The following is a 22,251-nucleotide window of genomic DNA, read 5'->3' on the forward strand; positions in this document are numbered from 1 at the left end:
TAACGTGCAGTGTGTTGAACTGGAAGGAAGCCCTGTCTCTGTGGCACCTAGCACAGCACCTCGCACATAGCAGAAGCTCAATAAAGACTGTTGACTGCATAAAGCATCATCAGAGTTGTCCTTTGGGGCAGGTATTTTTTAATCCCCATTTAATAGACAGTAAATAATACAGTTGTTCAAGTTCACAGAGCTAACCAAGGGCAAATTCAGAATCCCTCTCAGGAGTAGCAGAGGCAGAGTCTTAGCTCCCTATACTTAGCCCTGACCCCTCTTGCTCATGGCTGAATCTGGGGGTGGTGGAAATTCCTAATTCTTAGAACCCCCAAAGTTGACTCGTTTGCAGAAAATATTTCAGAAAGACTCCCCAAATGCAAAACAATATTATGCATGCAGCCTGAGCCCAGAATGGCAGGTGCGATTTAGTGACAGGTCTGAATGACAGGCTATTTGAAGGATATTGGCATCCCTGCTCTCTCCTGTAGAAGGCTTTCCCCTCTCATTGTCAGAAGGGCCTCTCTCTCCTGTGAATCTCAAATGCCTTTGCCATCTCCACCTTGCCACTGAGTGTCCAATTATGCGCTGACTTCTCTTATCTTCTTTTACCAGTCTTAACTAACTGAATCTACACCTGCCTTGCTAACCAGCTAATAAAGTTGGGGTGGGGGGGGGGATGCAGGGACTGAGTCTTCTACTTATTTTGTTCTCTTTGGTGCTGAGCGTGTGACAGTAGCTGTAAAGCAAGCTGACAGTGTGCTGATAGGGAAGGTTCTGCCGATGAATCAAAGAAATGAAATTTCTGATAAAGCCATGAAGGTCCTTGTTACTGCCATGTGCCCAGTGGCTTGTGAGGGTGTGGGGAGTTTATGTAGGTGAGTCTGTCTAGGATGTAGGTGAGCCTGTAACTGCACGCCACTGTGTGCTGCTTGGCACACTCTTTTATCAATCAGCCACATAGGGATGGATGTCACTGGACCTTTAGGGGAGCAGACTGAAAACCTGGCAATGCCTGTCCACCTTGTCTGACTTTCCTCTATTAAAGGGCACCCACGTGTTCCTGTCCATGCCCCAGACTCTGACCACAAGCATCAGCAGCTAACAGAAACCTGGGTTTCTGGCTGACCCTGCTCCTCTGACTCCTTTCCCAACATGCTGCACCTCCTCTGCTGGGCTTACTTAAACAGTCCCCAAGGAATTTTCTAGGCTCAGTGACTACTGCAGATATGAACAACCCAGACCCATGGGCTCACAGGAAGGCCACTGTGCTCTGTGACTTGGCTCTTGGCTTAATTTCAGGGTAACAGACAAAGAGGGTGGCTCCACATTGTGACTTCCCAACCCTATCTAGAGGTGACCACTTGGGTGGCAGAAATGGCCCTGGCAATTTTCTCACGGTCACTTCTGCGTTTCAGTTAAGCAAGCGATCTAGGTTTAAGAATTCACACGGCCATCGTAAAACTATTTTCCCCCTCACTCAGAACACATCTTTCCAGAATGAATAAAAATCATGGCCTACCAACATCTTCATTTTTCTTAAATTGGTCTCTGCATAAAAAAACCCCACTGCGTGTTCACCCACAGTCCTCCTGTGCTTTCTTTTCTCATTCTCTCTCTCTGTTCCCATACCCCACTGGGCCCCCACTCACTCGCTCTCTTGGTTTCTCTCCTGGCTGACCTTTAGGATCCAGTGGGCACACGAGACCACCACAGGTGGCTAAGGGCTTGTGCAGGGTTGGTGGTGCTGCTGGGGACTCACCCAGAGGGTGGGGAGTGCTTGGTGGCCTGGTGGGGAGGCGGCGTCCCCCTTGTCCGCCTTCTTGGAGCTGCAGCTCTGGGGCTGTGGCCACTCGGGCTCCTCTTCCACTTGCTGCTCACCTTTGCTTTTCTGCTTCCTTATGATCTGGTGGGAGTGAAGGGAGGCCAATGAGGACAAGTTATTGGGAAGGATGCCAGAGACCTGGGACCACCTCTGGGATTTCTTTTTTTAGCCATTTAGGAGTTTATTTTCTATAGAACATCAGCTTGGTTCAGATCTGCCTGATGATAAAATAGCACGTACAGCCTTGCTGTGGTCTGTGTCTGGAATGTTCCCTAAAGGCTCCCATGTTAAAGGCTTAGTTCCCAGTGCAGCCATGTTCAGAGGTGGGGTTTGGGGGAAGTGATTGAATCATGGGGGCTCTGACCTCATCAGTGAATGAATTCTCTGATGGATGAATAGTTGGATGGAATTATTGGAAGGTAGTAAAAATGGAAGGGGGGGGCTAGTTGGAGGAAGTCAATCATTGGGGCATATCCTGGATATTTTTTTGAGCCTTCCCGCTTCCTCTTCCTCTTTCTCTTCCCAGGTCCCATGAGCTGAGTAACTTCCTCCGCCATGATGTTTCCTTGGAGTCAGCTGACCATGGACTGAAACTTCTGACACCATGAGTCAAAATAAAGCCTTCCTCCTTTAAGTTACTTATGTCATGTAATTGGTCACAGCAACAAGAAGCTCACTAATACAATCCTTGAATGTTCTGCTGCTCTTTACAGTTTATAAATATAATTGTCCCTCTGAGAATTTGTTCCAGGAACCTCTCTCCCCTGCAGATACCAAAAACCATGCATGCTCTAATTCCTTTTAAAAAATGGCACGGTATTTGCATGTATCCTATATACATCTTCCTGTGTACTTTAAATCATCTGTAGATTATTTATAATACCTAATACATTATAAATGCTAGGTGAATAGTTGCTAGGCTGCCTTGTTTAGGGATAAATAACAAGAAAAAGAAGGCCTGGGTGTGTTCAGTACAGAGGCAACCATCACAGATCTGGGTACCTGGTAGATACCAGGGGAATGATGCTCCAATGAGTCCTGGAGAGGAATGAAGGGCCTGTGAGATGGCAGAAGGCTGCAGCAGGTGTGCTGGAGCATGCCTTCATTCATGTGGACTCGGACTAGTGCTTAGTGCATGGCCAGTTCAAGTTTTGCCCTTTGAACTTTCTGGAACTTTTTCCTCCCTCATTGAATATTTTCAATCCATGTCGGTTAAGAAGTACAACCATGAGATACACCCACAGATATAGACCATACACCAACTAGAACCCTTTTATGATGTTACCCTACAAGAACAGCTTAGAGGAAGAAAAAGTTTATTTTGGCTAATGGCTTCAGAGGTAACCAGAGTCTCTGGATGCAAGTCCTGACATTAGGAAGCATCTGAAAGTCCTAAGGACAGGGCAGACACCAACATCAGGTGGCGGTGGCTTCAGCTCCAGCCAATGAGCACCAGCAGTAATGTAGGTTTTAGTGGGGCCATCTGTACCAAGGTCTCTGGGCTTTCAGATTCTATAGGCAGGAAGCAGTCAAGAAAACTGCCCGGGCACGAATATGGGCATATTCTTCAATGCCCTTTTAGAGTAGAGAGGATAATGGAAGGAAGACTCTGTGAGCCAGGGAACAAGAAACTGAGGAGCCTGACCAGGGACAGACCTGAGCCTAATTGGGGTATGTCCCTCAGCTACAGGGTGGGAACCAGCCCTTTGTCAAGGGCTTTTGCAGTCCCTCCCAGTACAGTGAGAGTATACTTGGCCTTGGTCTTGACCTTGGGACTTGCTTCTGTCAATGGTATGTGAATTAGTAACAGTGGTCAGGGCTGGTTAAGGGCCTCCAGGTGCTCCTTGCTCTCCCTTTGCTCCTGTCACGGCCCCATGTTTGCTCTTCAGCTCTCCAGGTCTCTGATGCTGCCTGCCTGGGAGGCTGCAGCCATCAGGATTGCCAGGGCACACCTACCTTCTGCAGTATTGTGGTGGCCAGCTCCTCAGTTAGCTCCTCCTTGTGATCCCGCAGGTAACTGGCCTCGTTCTGCTTGTCCTGCAAGGGAAGGGAATTGAGGGGATGAGGTATCACTGTCTTGGAGGAGTCCTGACCACACATGCAGATGGGGTTGGACACTGGTCTAGTAAAAGCTGTTGGGTCACTGACCTCCCAACTTACCTGCACCACCTCCCAGCCACAAGGACCCTCACCCCAACCTCCCACCAGGGAACAGGGAAGCCCTACCAGGCTGTCCCCATGGGCCTCGGCTTTGGAAATGGCTTCTTCAATGGCCTCTTCTGCTACTCGTAGGGCGACGGCCAAGGTGTCCATCATGCTGTGTCCTAGACATGAAGCAGAACAGGGAGCACTTTCTAAAATGCAGTGGCAAGCCACATGACTGCTTTATCTTCCGCTTCTGCTTAAAGCCTTTGGGGTGCCAGGACAAGGTCCAACTGCTTTCAGTGGCAAGTTCAAGTTCCTTGCCCTTCCTGCCTGCCTCCCTCTGACTCCCACTCTTCATTCAGATCTCACACCCCAGACACAACAGGTGTTTTGAAATTCTTTGAGTACTACCATCTCTCTTCTTAATTCTCTTATTTTGCTCCTCTGCCCTGCATATACTGTATCATTGTGATGACAGGGACAGAAGTTATCATATGTCCTAAGGACATAGGGCTGTGCTAGTGGTTTAATGCAAACACAAAACTTATGGGAGAATTTTTTTTTTTTTTTTTAGACCATAAATCAACATCACTAACCACAACACTGGACCAGCTCACAGAGTTCAACCAGATGCCAGGGCCCAGGCTGAGAGTTTCACATGGGCAATCACACTGAATCCTTCCCAAAACCAATGACTATGCAGAGACCATTTCACAGATGGTAAATTTGAAGCACAGAGAGGTTAAATAACTTGACCGATATGAGACCATATGACAATAAAAGAGCTAAGATTTGAATTAAGTACTATGTCTCTAAGGCCTGTGATTTTAACCACAAAAATGAAATGAATACAAGTTAACATTCCTTTTAAAAATAGTGCAATTATATTTTTTAGCAAATACACTCTTTGTATATGGCAATGAATGGGAAGAAGTATGTCTAAATCAAAGGACTTCCCCAGGTGACGAAATTCTTTTTGGAGGTAAGTGCTGGGAAGAGTTCTGCTTCCCTTGAGGTACTGGAGTTTTGCTTCATATCTGTGGGAATTTCTATCATCTTTCTGTTAGTTTGCTTCAGAAACCCAAGTTATATCAGGCACAGGAATGTGAGTCGGAGAGGGTTGGGTGCTTAGGTTTCTTTTCCCCCGATTTCAGCCTCTTATTTCCATTTATAATCTCCAAGCCATGTATTATTTAACACATGCAAATTCCCTGAAAGCTGCTGAAAACTCCTTATGGAACAAGACAGGGGGCAAACACATTAATTCATTAATTAATCACTTGCTCAATTAAAAAAAACATTCAAGCTTCTTAGACTCCTAAAGACACAAATGTGAACAGAAACTAGCATTTGGCAAACATAATAAAGTTTCTAAAACCAACATAGTTAGTGCAGGTCAAAGCGATTTAGCCAGCTAATGCAAACATGATGGAGCAGCACAGGGCAGCCGAGCCTGGGGCTCTGCATCCTGTAGTGTTCCTGACTGAGTGCCCAAAGAGTTTTCCCAATGTTTCAATAATCAGAACCAACAAAATCTAAGTTGTCATCACCCCAAGCGCTTCCTGGAGAAAGACCCTATATCCCCTGTCTCTCTTTATTGTGATGCCATAAAGAGGTCCACGTTCTCATTGAACAAACTTTTGCTGAGTACCTCCCCTAGCTAAGCTCTGGGGTGTCCGCAGTGATGCTCTAACGGATAAGGTGAGTCCACATTCTCATGTGCTTTCTAAGCTATAGGGTGACCAGGTACCCAATTGATAGGGAATTACCAAGTCCCATAGATCCCTGGAAAACAAGCAGCTGGAGCCATAATTAGAAAGGCTTTGGATGCCATATTTATTTATTATTAATTAATTTATTTTAATTAGGTATATATGACAGGAGGATGCATTTTGATTCATTGTCCACAATAGCAGCACAACTTTTCACTTCTCTGATTGTACATGATGTAGCATCGCACCATATGTGCAGTCATATATGTACCTAGGGTAATGATGTCCATCTCATTCCACCATCTTTCCTGCCCCCATGCTCCCTCCCCACCTCTCCCCTTTGCCCCATCAAAGCACCCTTTCATGTTCAAAACAATAGAAAAACTAGGGATAGTAGGAACATATCTCAACACTGTGGAAGCTATCTATGCTAAACCCAAGGCAGACATCATTCTAAATGGTGAAAAACTGGAACAAGACAAGGATGCCCTCTTTCACTACTTCCATTCAATATAGTCCTTGAAACTCTAGCCAGAGCAATTAGACAGATGAAAGAAATTGAAGGGGTATGAATAGGAAAAGAAGAACTCAAACTATCATTATTTGCTGACTATATGATTCTATATTTAGAGGATCCAAAAAACTCCATTAGAAAACTTCTAGAATAAATAAATGAATTCGGCAAAGTAGCAGGATATAAAATCAATACCCATAAATCAAATGCATTTCCATACATCAGTGATGAATCCTCTAAAAGAGAAATTAGGAAATCTACTCCATTTACAATAGCTTCAAAAAAATGGGAATCAACAAAAGAGGTGAAAGACCTCTACAATGAAAACTACAGAACACTAAAGAAAGAAATTGAAGAAGACTTTAGAAGATGAAAATATCTTCCATGCTCTTGGATAGGCAAAATTAATATTGTCAAAATGGGCATACTACCCAAAGCGCTATATAGATTCAATGTGATTTCAATTAAAATCCAAATCATTTCTTACAGACATAGAAAAAGCCATCATGAAATTCATCTGGAAAAATAGGAGACCCAGAATAGCCAAAGCAATCCTTAGCAAGAAGAGTAAAGCAGGAGGCATCACAATACCAGACCTTAAACTAGACTACAAAGCTATAGTAACAAAAATGGCATGGTATTGGTACCAAAATAGACATGTAGACCAATGGTACAGAATAGAAGACCCAGAGACAAACCCACACAAATACAGTTATCTCATACTAGACAAAGGTGCTAAAAACATACATTGGATGCCATATTTATGATTCCGGGATCAGAATGATGTGGAAAACAGGCTGAAAAGTGAAGGTTTAGGCTGGTATTTCAGAGAGGAAAAACTGCTGGGGATGTAAAAGAGGGTTTGTTAAATGACATAATGTTTGGTTTTATGTGTTACTTGGCTAGGTCATCATATCTAGTTATTTAATCAAGCATTAATCTATGTGTTTCTTTGAAGGTATTTTGTAGATGTGGTTAATGTCTACAATCAACTGACTTTATGTAAAGTAGATTACCCTCAGCAATGTGGGTGAGCCTAATTCAATCAGTTGAAAGGTCTCAGAGCAAATACTGATGTTTCCCAGAGAAGAAATTCTGTTTAAGGACTGCATCATATACTCCAGCCTGAATTTTCAGACTGCTGGCCTACCCCATGGATTTCAGGTTTGCCAGGCCTCAATGACTGCATGAGCCAGTTCCTTGAAATGCATCTCTCTGTGTGTATGTATACATATCCATATGGCGCCCATTGGTTCTGTTTCTCTGGAGAACTCTATCTGACATAATGGTCACTGAAATCAGTATTAATACAGAAGAATTTCTTGTAGGGAGCTGCTCAGACCATGAGCCTCAGAGTCGAAAGAAAAGGCTAAGATTAGAAACAGAGGTGGTAGGCAATGGGTGGATGGGTAGAAGTGGGGAAAGAAACTGAGGAAAAGATGACTCTCATTGGTGGACCTAAGGGGCTAAGGGGCTTGATTAGGATATGTTGAGGTTAACAAACCTATAGGATCTTTGTGTCCTAATGATTAAGCATTAGATTTCTGAGTCTAGAACTCTGAGTTGAAACCAAGGCTGGGCATTTCAGGGTCAGTGACAAATAGCCGTGCACTGAGGCCATATGATAGCATGTGGTAGCCCTTGGGGATGTTACTGGCAGTAAGGGTGACTGAATATGGAGTCTTCATGAGAATTTTCAGGAAAGATTTGTCTGTCTATCTATCCATCCATCCATCCATCTATCTCTTATGGAAACTGGGTCAAATGATTATGGAGACTGGCAAGTTCCATGATGTTCTTTATGCAAGCTGAAGTCCTAGGAAGGCAGGTGGTATGGTTCAGTCTAAGTATGAAGGCCTAAGAATTGTGGGAGTCATTTGCCTAAGCCCTGAAGTCTGAAGGCGTCAGAAGCTCTTAAGTCTGAGGGCAGGAGGGCATGAATGCCTCAGCTCCAGAAGAGTGAGTGAATTTACCCTTCTACCATCTTGTTCTGTCGAGCACTGTTATGTTCTGGATATGGGGTGTCCCCCCAAACTTCCCGTGTTAATGCAGTAATACTTGGGCGGTGAAATGACTGGATTGTGAGAGTGATAACACAATCAGTTCCTCTTATTGTGAATGGACTGACTGGGTGGTAACTGTAGACAAGGAGGGGCCTGGTTGGAGGAGGTGGGTCACTGGGGGTGTGTCCTGGAAAGGTTCATCTTTCCTGATGCCCCTTCCTCCTTCCTTCTCTCTACTTCCTGACCCCACCTTGAGCTAAGCAGCTTTCATCCATCCAGCCCTTTGGCCATGATGATCTGTCTCACCTTGGGCCCAAAGCAATGGAACTAGTAGAGATGAACTAAACCTCTCAAACCAAAATAAGCTTTTCCTCCTCTAAATCCTTCTTGTCAGTTACTTTGGTCTTGGCAATGCAAAGTGGACTACACACAGGTCCTCAAGGGATTGTAGGATGCCCACCCACATTGCTGAGTGGATCTTTACTCCATCTACTGATTCAAATGCTAAACTCTTCTAAAAACACCCTCACAGACGCACTTAGGAATACTGTCTTACAGGAGGCCTGAGACCTCCTTAGTTGAGTAGACATATGGAATTCATCCTACAGAACCCAGAGAAAGAACAGAGACGGCTCAGAGGAGCTGTGGGCCTCCCACAGGAGGTGGATGATTCAGGAGGCACTGGTTATCAATGTCTAGTACTTTAGAGAGGAGGGAAATTGATTTTATTCTATTAGAAGTTTGTTTCACCTTAACTATTGCTCTAGAGAGCAATTATATTGATACCAACAAGTAGAAGGTAATCAGTAGGTTATACTTTCTTTATAGGGCACCATATTTTAATGAGATGCACAGGTGAATGGATTATTGTGTTCCAACTCCAGAACATTAACTAGTGGATTGTAAAATATCCAATGATTGGGCTCTCTAGGCCAAGCTTGGGATATACTCACCTATTTTGATGATGGATTCTTCCAAATAGCAATAAGAAGACTCATACAGACTAACACATAGCAATGAATGGTTGCATTGGGGTGTGGATACGACTGGGAGACCCTGACAGTCTGATGGTGTTTCTATTCCTCCAACTTCCCAGGAGCTGCAATCTCTTAAGCAATCTTACCTTCTGACTGCCTATAAAATGTTGAGTCACTGCCTGAAATGCTTCCTTCATTCTCCAGGTTAGACTCAAAAAAGCCTCCTCCTAAAGGAGAGAGAGAGAAAAAAAAAATGATTAGCCCTCAGCAATCAATGAGTACTGATGTGCTGAGTCCTGGAATTGGCAGCTGACCATGACACACTTTTGATTGTTAGTCTTGCAAATAGATTGAGAGAGTCACTGGGTCCCACATTGATGTTCCAATCTTGAACCTATGTATTTTTTCTTCTCATACTGATTTCTGGACATCCCCCGCAACTTTCTTCCAATACATTTTCCTATGGTTTGAATGTTTGTTCCCTCCCAAACTCATGTTGAACTTTAATCCCCAATGCAACAGTCTAGGGAGGTGGGGCCTAGTGAGAGGTGATTAGGTCCTGAGGGCTCCACCCTCATAGGTGGATTGATGCTGTTTCAATAGGAGTGGGTTAGCCACTGCAAGTAGGCTTGTTATCATGGAGGGCTCCTCTTGCTCTCTTGGCCTCTCACCTGTGATCTCCTGCTGTATTCCACTTTCTACCATGGATGACATGTTCTTAAGACTTTTCAGCCTCCAGAACTGTGAGCCAAATAGGCTCCTATTGTTTATACATCACCCTGTCTCAGGTATTTTGATAGAGCAACACAAAAGACACTACGATTCCTTTCAGGCAATATGGAGTCAAAGGCAGAACCACATATCAAAGTCTAAGAAATGTGAAGTCAGCTCCTGGACATGAAAATTACTAGTTGTGTGACCTTGAGCAAGTTACTTCTCTTCTCTAACATGTGACTTCCTTACCAGAAAAACAGGAGTATCAATTCTATTCTCTGATGTGTGAAGAGACATTCCACACATCATTAGCTAGAGGCCATGGCACCTATCCAGACAGAGGCCTTTAGCTAATGATTTAATGGATTTAATGGTGGTCATTCTCTTCTGCAGAAAAGAACCCACATGAAGCAATCCCAGAATGAACCAGGTAAGCCTGGTATTCAGTCTCCTAAGACCTACTGCCACTTCTCTCAAGTGAACACACAGCCTTGGTCTTCATTCCAGTCTGGGAAGAGCAACTGGCTAAGACCTTTTTTAAGCCTTCTTTCTGGATAAGGATTGTTAACCTGTGCTCCCATAATAACTCATCAGCTGAGATCTCTGGAGGTGAGGATAATGGCTTTTCATTTTTTTTTTAATCACTGTACCTCAGAGCCCAAGATAGCAACCAGACATCAGGTGACTCCAAAAATTAAAAATAAATATATTTTGAATTAGATGCTGGTGGAAGACACAGACAAAACCCAAGAAAATAAATATGGACCTACATTCCTTAGCTCCAAAGGGGGCAAATGCCATTGATCCCAGGCCAAATAGGCTGTCATGGAGGCATCCTCAGGGAAACACTGAAGATATTGGCTGTGGATATTTGTAGTGGGTTTGGTAGGCTACTGCTGTCTTTAGGAAATAAATCATTAGTGGGCAGCCTGTCATCTTTATTCAGCCTGACCATATGTCACTCTCTGTGTTTGGGTTTTTTTTCCTGAAGTCCATCTACTCTAGCTCTGTGACCTGAGAAAGAAACTTTCTCTTCCCGGGTCTCAGTTTCCTTACTTTAAAGATAAAAGTTTTTGGATAAGCCACATCTGCAGTTCCCAGTCTGAGTGAGAATGGTTCTCTTTGACAAAACCTCATTCAGCATTCATTCATTCATCTTCCAAATAAATAGTCCACAGGTATCTACTAGGTGTCTGACCTTGACCTAGGGGTTAGGGGTACATTGGTGAGCAAAGGTGGAAACCCTGCCTGCCCTGACAATCTTGAGAATATAGTGTAGTCAAAGACTTGCATAAATAAGTAGCAAGTGGTAGATATGTTAAGTGCTCTGAAGGGGCAGTTAACAGTATAGTGAAAATGTTCAGCAGGAAAGACAGGTCTAGTCTGTCAGAACCAGCCAATCAGGTATGAGAAGGTGGGAGATCAGCGTGGGCAGAGCAAACAGCTGGTGCAGAGACTGGCAGTAGGAGAGCATGGTGCATCTGGGGACCCAACTGAGAGGCAGCGTGGCTGGGCTGAGAGAGGAGAGGGCGTACAGGTAAGGTGAACTGGGACACAGGCCTTACAGGTCCCGATGACCACATTAGTGCTTGGATCTTGATCCCAATAGCTTTATGAAGCCACTGAAGGCTTCACAGAAGTGACCTCTGTGTTTTGATTTGTGTCTCTGAAATGTGCTGTGGCTGCTGTGTGGAGAACAGCGTGGGAGGGGCAGAGGTTGGGTATAGAGTTGAGGAGGAAGCCCACTTTCTGGATTTCACCTGTGATGCGCAGGAATAGCAGGGTGGTAAGTGGAGGAAAATGCAGTGAAGGGAGAGTTCAGGAAATGGGAGAGACTGGGGTGTGTTCATAAATTAACAGGAAGGGCCCAGTTAAGAGAAAGTTTGAAGCCCCGCACGGTGGTGCACGCCTGTAATCCCAGCAGCTCAGGAGGCTGAGGCAGGAGGATCATGAGTTCAAAGCCAGCCTCAGCAAGTTAGCAAGGCTCTAAGCAACTTAGCAACACCCTATCTCTAAATAAAATATAAACAAGGGCTGGGGATGTGGCTCAGTGGTTGTAGTGCCCCAGTGTTCAATCCCCAGTATCAAAAAAAGAGAGAAAGGCAAGCAGTAACATTCAGGCCTTCCTGGAATGTGGTGGGATCAGGTGTAGAGAACAAGGCAGGGGGCAGATCACAGAGCAGAGGGGCAGTGGCTCTCACTGCAGGAGCACAGAAGAGGGAGGCAAGATAGTCCCTGGTGTGCCCCATTTGCCAGGGGTGGTAGAAGGTGAGGTCACCTGCTGAGAGGATGAGGACAGAGATCTGAAGACGTCTTTGGGGGCCTGAGCTTCTCAGAGGATAAGCTGAAGTTCTGTATGACTTTCTCTCTGTTTCCCTTTAAATTCATAGGTAGGAGCATTGGTGTCATTTAGGATGATGTGATTTTCCCCAAGGGCAGAAAACCATCAAATTGTTCCTCAAAACACTGACACAGCAGCCACACGACATCAAACCACTGCTCCCTGTGAGTGGAAGGAACCTCTGACGTCATGTGGCTTAGTATTTTCAAAAGATCACATGTGTCAATCAAATTCCAGATGAAAGATGCAATAGACCCTTTCTGGAATCATGTCAAAAACAGATCAAGAGTGGTAATAAATAAAAGCAGGGTTTATTTTTCCACTTCATTTATCTAATACTAAATAAAAATGTCTTTGGATTGTCTGATAATTAAGTATATTAATAATGGCTACTTTTACCTTTCCAGGTAGTGCTTCTTTTTTTTTTTTTTTTTTAAATAACTGCTAAAAATGTTGTGCTGGGACTATAAATAAGCACTCACTACCATTGGGCATTATATTATTTACAAATGTGTTCACTTGTTTCTCCATTAGAATGTTGGTTCTGAGACAACGGGATCTTGCCCATTTATTATCCCAACACTTCAACCAGGAGGGCACATAGTAGGTGCTCAGTAAATGTTACTAAAGTAATGAATATAAGCTGCGTTCCCAGCCCTAAGTGAATGGGTCTCCTTTTGGGTCTCACCTGGTCATTTGATATGGGCTGCAAAAATAGGAGTGAGGGTAGCTGGGGAGGGTTGGGGAAGGGCTGATGGAAGGACAAGGTGAGCATGTGATGGGCAGCCCAGAAGACAATACATGAATTTTCAATATAATAAGTGTTTTCTGGGAAAGTACACTGGCCCATGTAATGGAGATGTGTCATAAGCAAGAGGAGTTTTACAATGAGTGTCCTGGATCATAGCTGATGCATTGTGCACTGATGGTTTTTGCCAGTTATATTCTGGCAATGAAAATTCTGAAAATAAGTGCCCTTGGATGGAGCTGAAGATTGAAACATCTTATTCAGAACTCTGCTGAACTAATATGGTGAAGTTCTAGCTGAGGTTCTCAGTCTTGGATGTACCTTAAAATAACCCAGGGAACTTTAAAAAATATGTATATTGGCTCACCTCTGGAAATTCAGAAGTAATTGACAGCGGGTGGAAGGCGATCCTGGGCACTTGAATTTTTTTCCAGAGCTGCCTAGGTAATTCTAATGGCTCATCAGGATTGAGGATGGCAACCCTAAACGGGTGTTGGGTGACAGGTAAAGCTAATGCTAATGACTCCCAGTCATTTCACCTAACCAGGAAGCCTCTAAGGCGCTGGAGGATTTTTCCAAACTTGAGTACCTAACTTTCCTCCTCATGGCTTCACAGGTTTGAGTGCTACTTCGCTAACTGTCTACTATCTGCTTGTCTCCATTTTTATCAAAAGGAAGTTTTAGTTTGAAGGAAGATACCCATCTTTATTTTTTTTTCTTAGTACAGGGAATTGAATCCAGAGCCTTGTGCATGCTGAGAATATGCTCTGCTACTGAGCTACATCCCCAGTCATACCCCTTATTTTAAATCAACTGATTCCAATATTTCCATGAAGTGTCTCTTTATGCATAAAATGCTAAGATTGGACTAGTGCAATATAGAGAACACAGATGTGCCAGGCATTGGGCCATGCTTTGGGAACGCAGTCATAAAGAAACTTTCACCTGTGTACCATGGGGGTCACCTGAATGTACCGTGGTGGACACTGATTGAGGTACAGATGAAAGGAGATGAATCCTAGCGGGCCCAGCACCTAATCTCCTTCAGTTGTGGAGATACTTACTCCCAGAAAATGATTCTTTTTTCAAAATGCCACTTGTATTTTGAAAACCCTGCATTAGCCCACGTGGGATTCATGTCTGCCTTCTCTACGTGTGGGGCCTTAGAGAGAAAGGGAAAGAAATTGGAATTGTGTTCTGTTCTTATAGATAACTCCCCACGCATGTTTGCTCTTCTTAATTTGTATGAATGGTAAAAAAGCTTAGGAGATTTAAATATGGTGTCATAAAGGGGGTACATATGGCAGACCTGAGGTTGCACAAGGGAGGAAAGAGAGGATGGGATATAAATGAGTGAATGGATTCTGTTCAGGAAACTTTTTCAGATATCTGTTTGAATCAAAAAACTGTTAATAGGGCTGGGGTGTGGCTCAGTGGTAGAGTGCTCGCCTGGCATGTAGGAGGCACTGGGTTGGATCCTCAGCACCACATAAATGTAAAGTAAAGATATTGTGTTCACCTAAAACTAAAAAATAAATATTAAAAAAACTGTTAACAGCATTACTTTAAAATTTTATTTCTTTTTTGCCTAGTGAAAAACTTTTAGAAAAATAAGTAAAAAGAAGATAAAAATAACACGTGGAAAACCCTTGGCTGCTCTCAGCTCTAGGCTTCCTGAGGAGCTTGAAAGACAGAGAGTCTAACAACGACCACAAAAGGCCCTAATGATTCTCTGAGTTTAATACTTCCATCCTATTTCCCTCGTTATCTAAGTGGCTGGCATATTTTTAGATAAGACACAGCCAAAGGCTTTATTGAGAATACAACAATGTAAAATAATGTTGGCAAGAAAGCTCCAAATGAGATGGATGAGATATTTTTCTCCTTTCCTTGTTTCACATCGACAAAAAGCATTTACCTGTGTCAGCAGAGTGATGGAAAAAATATGCATCTAGATATAAAAAACAGCCTTTTTAAGAGGACATGCTGTTCATAGTATTTTTTTTCCCCTACAGGTTGGTCTAATAAGGTATAAAGAACATAATCTCTCATTCTAATTAACTTGGTGTCGTGATGGTATAAAAACAGCAGAGGTAAAAATTCATCCTTCAACTCTCCTAGAAGGATGCTGATGCTCTGGTAAGTTCCCTATGACATCAGACTCTGGGCCTGGTAAGAATAGACTTTTGGGGTATAGGAAGAAGAGAAAGACAGGGGCACAGCCTCAGAGTGTGGACCTCATCTCTCTTAACCAAATGAAAATGACTTTCAACTGTTTTAGTCATCGGGGAATGATGAGCAAGAAACTTTCATCTCCAGGGATCCAGAATTAAAATATCCATAGTTTGCAGAAATATTTTGGTCTTCCTGGCTCCTACCATGTCAGCTCTAGCCCATTTGGGATGTTGGGATCCAAAGTCAAATTTTAACACTGTCTGGTACCTTTCCTTCTCTTTCTGCTCCTCACTAACACCTGATCTTGAAGCAAATCTCTCTGTCTCACGTGAGTGTGCTCCAGTGTGCAGGAGCTCCAGGCCGGGCCTTCTTCCAAACTGTCCACCCACCAAACACTCCCAAGCCGCAGACATCCAGGGTACCTAGAATGTCCAAGCTGGCACCGCTCTCCAGCCGGTGTTTCCGGTACAGGTTTTTTAGGACCTTGGCACTGCCGAAGCGCTTGAAGCGGCTCTTCACATTATTGTAGAACCATTCCAGAGACTGAGTCCTCAGAAGTCTGGGGAAACAGAGAATTAGAATTATTAAGTGGTGAATTTTAAAATTGCATTAGGCCTCTTGCATTAGGAAGTAGTGTTTATTTTTTGCTTTAGTTTCTTAGCCCCTTGAATCTGGGCTGGCTTTATCGCTTGGTCTGATTACATAGAGTGGCATAAGTGATGTTGAATCCTTCTCTTGCTGCTCCTGGGGATCCTGTAACCCTATGTGAATAAGCCCAAGCTGGCCTGCTGTGAGATGCCATGAGAGACACTAGGAGGCTAATTATCCCTCTTGTCCCAACCAATAGTCAGCCAATCCCCAGAAAGGTGAGTGAAGCCATCGACTGCCAGTTGACTAGAGATGCTTGAGATGAGTGACCCTAGGTGAGACCCTCCATCCAAGTCCATCCCAAGAACAAGCCAATAAATGCTTGCTATTTTACTGTTTGGGGTTGGTTCATTACACAGAAAAACTAACGGATCCATCTACTTGATGGCAGCTTTATATTTGACACTTTCATTGCATTAAGATTTTTAATCCAGCCTGGGAAAATAAGAAACTTATGTTTTTTATTTTAGTGAAATAGCAAAGTTCCCCAGCCTTTACCCCAATCAATGAAGCACTGAGGGAAAACCATTTCTTGGATAGCACTGCAATGGCGAGTATGAAACATTTTGACAAGATTCTTCTCTTTTATGCAGATAAGAACATACTTCTAAAGTCCTTCCATTTTAAGGAAAGTTTTTGTTGTTATTTTTTCTTATTATGACTATAATAACAAACCCTCATTTTAGGAAATTCAGAAAAATGAAACGAAATATAAAGGATTTCAGTTCAATAGAAGTACAAACACACATTTAGCAGCTCTCTTTTCTTTCCCAAACACCAGAGAAATGACAGAAGATGTTGAAGGGGAAAGAAACCTATAAAAAGTATGAGGAGTGGGGGCAGAATCAGAGATTTTGACAAATTCCTGGAAATTCGGAGTGAATGAGAGTGTACAGGTAACAGAGAAGGCCATCCTTCAACATAGAAAGAAGAACTCAAACTCTTTGGATGGTCCAGTTTTGAGTGGGGTGATTTAGAGAGCAGGACAAAAATATAGCATTCAGAAAAGGGTGTTTAATGGTTACGTAGACAACAGTGAGGTCTCTTGGCTCCTCCATTTTTCTCAAATGGGTATTTGGTCCAAGGATGATTTGTCTTAGGCCATAAATAGAAAGCAGTTTTCTGTAGAAATTGCACAATCTACTGGAGAAGGATTAGGACTCCAATATGGAGGTTAACATCACACAGGTTCCCCATCAATAACATGGAGATGATGGCCCCATAAGGCTGTTTTGACAACTAAAAGACATAACAGAAGCATTAAGGTACCTAGCATTAAAAACGGCTCGATAATTTCTTATAATGACTTTACAAAGACGAGTCTCTTCCTTACACATGTGTAAACTGAGATTAGTGCCTTGCCCCAGGAAGCCAGAACTTGGGTAGGGACTTAAAAAATGGAAGCTCTTAGCTGGTCTCAGTGGTGCACACCTGTAATTCCAGGAACTTGGGAGGCTGAGGCAAGAAGATCACAAATTCAAGGCCAGACCCAGCAACTTAGTAAGACCCTATCTCAAAATAAAGATAAAAAAGGGCAGGGAGTGTAGTAGTTCACTGGTAGAGTACTTGGTTAGCATGTGCAAGGCCCTGGGTGCAGTCACCATTATTAGCACATACACATACAGACTGAGAACTCTCAACTATGCACACGTGGTACCCATAGGCACCCAGTGTAAACAGGGACAGGCTCCAATTTATTTTTCTGTAGCATTTCCATTTGTGACAAAAAGCATCTGTCATTTTGATCAAAAACTCCAAAAGTTATTTTCAGAATTTAGAATGATATGACAGAAAAGAAAGAAAATGCAGAAAAGCTAGCCCCTTAAAAATCATAATCTCTGGAGATGATGTTTATTTGAGCTTTACAAGCACCAAGGAAATGCAGGAAAGAAAGTTTCACCCTGGCTGTCTCCTCATAACTGCCCCCTGAGCAGCTGGCCACAGCAAGGACATGCTGAAGGGTACCCTCTGTCGCTGGAGGGGTTTACACTGGTATTGGGGGACAGTTGTTGCTTTCCCCCAAACCAATTCTTCTGACACGAAGGACATTTCTTTTTCCTATAGGATCCTCCCTCCTCTCTCTCCAACTTGGTCTTTGTGGTTCTGGAAGGATCTTCTCACCCGCTCAGAATCAGGGTTTGTCCTTTTGCTGCACTGGCTCTAGGCAGAAGGAAAGATTAGAGCTGCTGGGGTCATCTTCCCCATCACTTTGAAATAGTCATGGTTTTCTGAATAAAAGTTAGGACCTGAGTTTGAGATGTCCATCACATGCCCTGGTGAGTATTTCTGAACAAGAGCAGATCTGACACCGGAAAGGGACAGGGTGCAGATATGAGTCAACCCCCACTTTTTTTTTCACCTGAACATTTTGAGTTGGGTTTCTATTATTTGCAACCAAGAGTCCTAATACTGAGTTCTAAGTTCCAGATACCCCTAAAAGACTATGATTGGATCATCAGACAAGTTCTCCACTCACTGTTTACAAACACTCCATGCCATTCAGAAGCATTTCAGAGAACTCTAAAAATAGAATGGCCCAGCTTGCTCAAGACTCAAAGAAGAACCAGGGTACCACCCGGGGGCTTCAGGAAAGTAAAGGACAACATGGAGCCCTCTGTCTTAGACGTGTTCTTGAACGGCCAAACTGCTGCTTCTCAGCCTTAATAAGCAACAGGTGAGGTGGCTTAGGAAGGGTGGGAGGTAAAAGAATTTCAGTGACAACTTTCCAACGGGAACTGCCTGCTTATTTTTTCAAAGATTCCAAGGCTCATCCCTGAGGATGATTCTGCAAACTCTGTGTAGTCTCACAAACTGAAGCATGATCATTTCTTTAAAGACTAAACATTTAAAAATTTCTGAAAATATTTTAAACATTAAAAAAAAATGTGTGCAGTGGTGAACACCTGTAATCCCAATGACTCCAGAATCTTGAGACAGGAAGATTACAAGTTTGAGGCCAGCCTTGGCAATTTAGCAAAAACTTGACTCTGAATAAATAGATAGATAGATAGATAGATAGATAGATAGATAGATAGATAGGGCTGGGGTTGTAGCTCAGTGGTAGAGTGCCCCTCGGTTAAAAAAGGAAAAATCAACAGTGAAAATTTATCAATCACTACATAGGTGGGATTGATTACTTTTAATCTTTGGACCTGAAGTGTCCTCATCTGCAAAATGGGATATTAACTTATAGGGGTTGAGAAATAAATTCTAAGTCAAGAGTGTCCAGAGGAAGGCCAGAGCTCTAGTGCCTACTTGGCACTAGAGCCATTGAATCTGAGTGTGAGTGAGCACATCTTTTAAGCATGGAATTTGGACACCTGTCTTGTGCCAAATACCTCAAATGGGTAGTTGGTTCTCAGTATGCTATGTCCCACAGGAGACATAGCATAATCTTTTGGCTGGAGAATTTTTTCTTGAACTTACATGTTTTTGGAAATTCTGATAAGACCTCCTAATGGCCTCCCTCTGCCTCTGCTCCATTCCTATGGAGATTAAGTGTAATGAAGGCTATTTCTGGTGAGGCAGAAAATGAGACAGAAAATAACAGACCACCAAATGATGAGAATACACATCTGACACAGATGTGTGACCAGACCTGTACTCTGAGAGCTCAAATAATTGTCAAGGCAATAAGAAAGTGCCCTGGAAGTCAGAGGCTGGGGGACACGCATCTTACTATTGAAAGTATCCCTGAAGGATGGAGCAGGAGTGACAGTTCCAGGACAGGCTGGCGAGCCCTGGGAATTATGCTGGGAAAGCACAGCATTGTGGATAACAGAGAGAACGGAGAGAACGGAGTTCAAATTCTGGCTCTCTTGCTTTCCCAAAGTGTCACATCAGGCAAGTTAATCCAGCCCTGAGTGCCTTGTTCCCCAGCAAAATGGAAATAACAACTGTGACTCCTCTACCGGTCGTGGAGGGTTAGTGACAGAATGTGAAGCATGTAGCAGACTTTCTGCATAAGACCACCATTCAATGTGAAATCTGTGTTATCAGTAGTATCATTCACTAATGGCACAGGTTCCGATCCCAGCTCTGCCACCTGATTTGGGGAAAGTCTCTTAACTTCTGTGCTCTGTTTCCTCACCTGCAAAACAAAGGATAATAAGGGCACGATGGGGTTTGGTGAGCCAAAGTCCATGAAAAGTGCTCAGTCCTGAAAGTAACTACTAGGTCTACCAACCTCAAGAGTGCTTTCGAAGAGGAAGTTCATGCTGATGGGGGGAGGGTCAGGTGTCCTACTGTGAGTGTGGCTAAGGAAGTGGGGAGACCAGAAAGCTGGAGTTTAGGTGGGCAGGCGAGGCTCCCTTTTCCTGCTGTGGACAAACAGTAGGAGGTAGGCCCGCATGCCTACTTATCTCCCTTTCACAGATCCAGCAGCTGGCTGCCTTCTGGCCCCCAAGTAGTTCATTACTTTCATTATGGGGATTTGTACTCTGTGAAGTTTGCACAGGCATACCTGTCCTAATAGTCCAGAAATGCCATCCTGGGACTCTCCCCAGAGAAGCACTTGTATGTGTCTCTAAGAATGTTCACTAAGGCATTTCCTGTGTAGAAAAAGATGCAAACAACCATGCTTCGTTCATTCTCTGTTCACCCACTTACTTGCTCATTCATCAAATATATACTGGGCACCCACCATAAGCCAGGTGCTGATGTGAACACGGTACAGTGGATGAAGCTCCCAGTCTCAGGGTGTTTACTCACTAGTGCAAGGGGTAGGAAGTTAAGTGGAAAGAAAAAAAGATACATTCTACATCAGGGGGAGTAATTGCCATAAGAAGAATGCAGAGGGATTGGAGAAGAGACGGTGACTGGGTGGGGAAGGAGTGCTGTTCCATGCAAGGTGGTCAGGGAAGTGCTCTCTGAAAAGAGATAAGATGGGGTGAGTCAAGTGGAATTGGGGGCAAACGCCCTCTAGGTGCAGGAGTGGGAAGTGCAAAGGCTCTGGGGGCCTGGTGTGCTCTGCATGTCTCAGGGACAAGGAGGTCACTGTGGCTGGACTGAAGTGAGAGGCACAGAATCCCTCCATCAGACAATGGTGAAATAAACCGGGATTATTTACTTTGTTAAGGGATCACACAGCCCAATCTATCTTTTTTAATGTGTCTAACCTTAAAAGGAACCCGTCAGAACACTAGGTACAGCACTATGCCATTAGTGAAAATGAAAAATATCATACAGGGCAATTTCAGACACGTTTTTGTCAGACGTAAGTTGTAAAACCAAATAACATGCCTAGGAACAATACATCCCATTTCAGGAAGGGAAGGAAATGGAGTCAGAGAAGAGCTCACAATGGAGCTTTAATGATACCAATAAGGTTTCATGTCCTGGACATGAGTTCTGGTGGTGCTAGGAGTTGGAACTTAAATGTCTCCCCAAGGCTCAGGTGTGGAAGGCTTGGCCTCCAGTGCAGCAGAGTTCAGAGGAGGGGCTTTGGGAGGTGTGGTGAGATAATGGGGGCTCTGACCTCATGGGTGGATTCATGCATTTACGGACTCATAGCTTCATGGGTTTGGGGGCAAGGGCTTTGTTATAAAAGCAAGCTCTCTGTTTCCTCACCACCATGATGGGAGCAGTTTTTCTGTGCCACTTGGTCCTCACCACAGACCTGGACAAAAGAGCCGAGCAACCATGGACAGACACTTCTGAAACTGTGAGTCAAAAAAATAAATCTTTCCTCTTTATAAGCTGATTATCTCAGGTATTGTGTCACAGTGATACAAAGCTGACTAACGCAGGTGGGTTCAGGAGAGTCATCAAATCTGCATGATTGGTTCCTGGGTGTGTTTATAGTTCATCAGGAATTCTGAGAATGTCGGAAACATTCTAGAACACAAACAAAACCCAACAAAATCCCAAACTCATAGCCATTCTATTTTTCTCTTTCTTATCCTAAAGCCTCCAACTTGTCACCTCTTCTCCAAGCACAAATCTTTATTGGAACATTTCACAGTGATGTTTTAATTAATTATTTAGGGATCTGTCTGCGCTGCCAAGTTAAGCCTCTATCAAGAGACGGGCCCGTAGTTGGCTCAGAGCATTCTTCAGATACACTTCAAGGTTTGTACCTATCACACTATGCCTCCTAAGATGATCTCTATAAAGGCAACAAGATTATATATATATTTTTTGCAAACATAAAACATAACCACCTTTTCAGCTCTTATCTTCTTTGTCTTCCCAGGAGGGCTCTTAATCTGCAAGTAGATGAATTCTTATTCTCATGGTTGATTCAACAGACACGATTTTCCTTAAAACTGCCTCCTGCCCTCCTGCACTGCTGTTTTTCTTACAGACTGTCTTCTTCCCTCAATTCCATTACTCTAGGCACCACACAGTGAAGCCTTCTGCCTTCTTCCCAGCAATGGATTCGGTGTGGGGCTCCCCAGTGATCTCTGACCACACATCTGTCCGTCACATTTTTGGTTAATTCCCAGCAGGAACCAATG

The 22,251-nt window shown here is 43.6% G+C and overlaps 1 protein-coding gene across 3 annotated transcripts in view; it reads right to left on the minus strand.

Moving 5' to 3' along the window:
• Positions 1-22,251, minus strand: part of MYRIP (myosin VIIA and Rab interacting protein) — a 335,039-nt gene that overhangs the window by 70,552 nt on the left and 242,236 nt on the right. For all 3 annotated transcript variants that reach the window (XM_081284476.1, XM_081284475.1, XM_081284474.1), the window contains exons 4-8: positions 15,568-15,704; positions 9,314-9,394; positions 4,043-4,140; positions 3,773-3,853; positions 1,754-1,897 (exon numbers count right to left, since the gene is read on the minus strand). In XM_081284476.1, coding sequence (XP_081140602.1) covers positions 1,754-1,897; positions 3,773-3,853; positions 4,043-4,140; positions 9,314-9,394; positions 15,568-15,704 — 541 coding nt within the window. The remainder of the gene's footprint in view (positions 1-1,753; positions 1,898-3,772; positions 3,854-4,042; positions 4,141-9,313; positions 9,395-15,567; positions 15,705-22,251) is intronic.

This window comes from Spermophilus citellus, assembly GCF_964194105.1.
Source record: "Spermophilus citellus genome assembly, chromosome: 3".
Taxonomy (NCBI): Eukaryota; Metazoa; Chordata; class Mammalia; order Rodentia; family Sciuridae; genus Spermophilus; species Spermophilus citellus.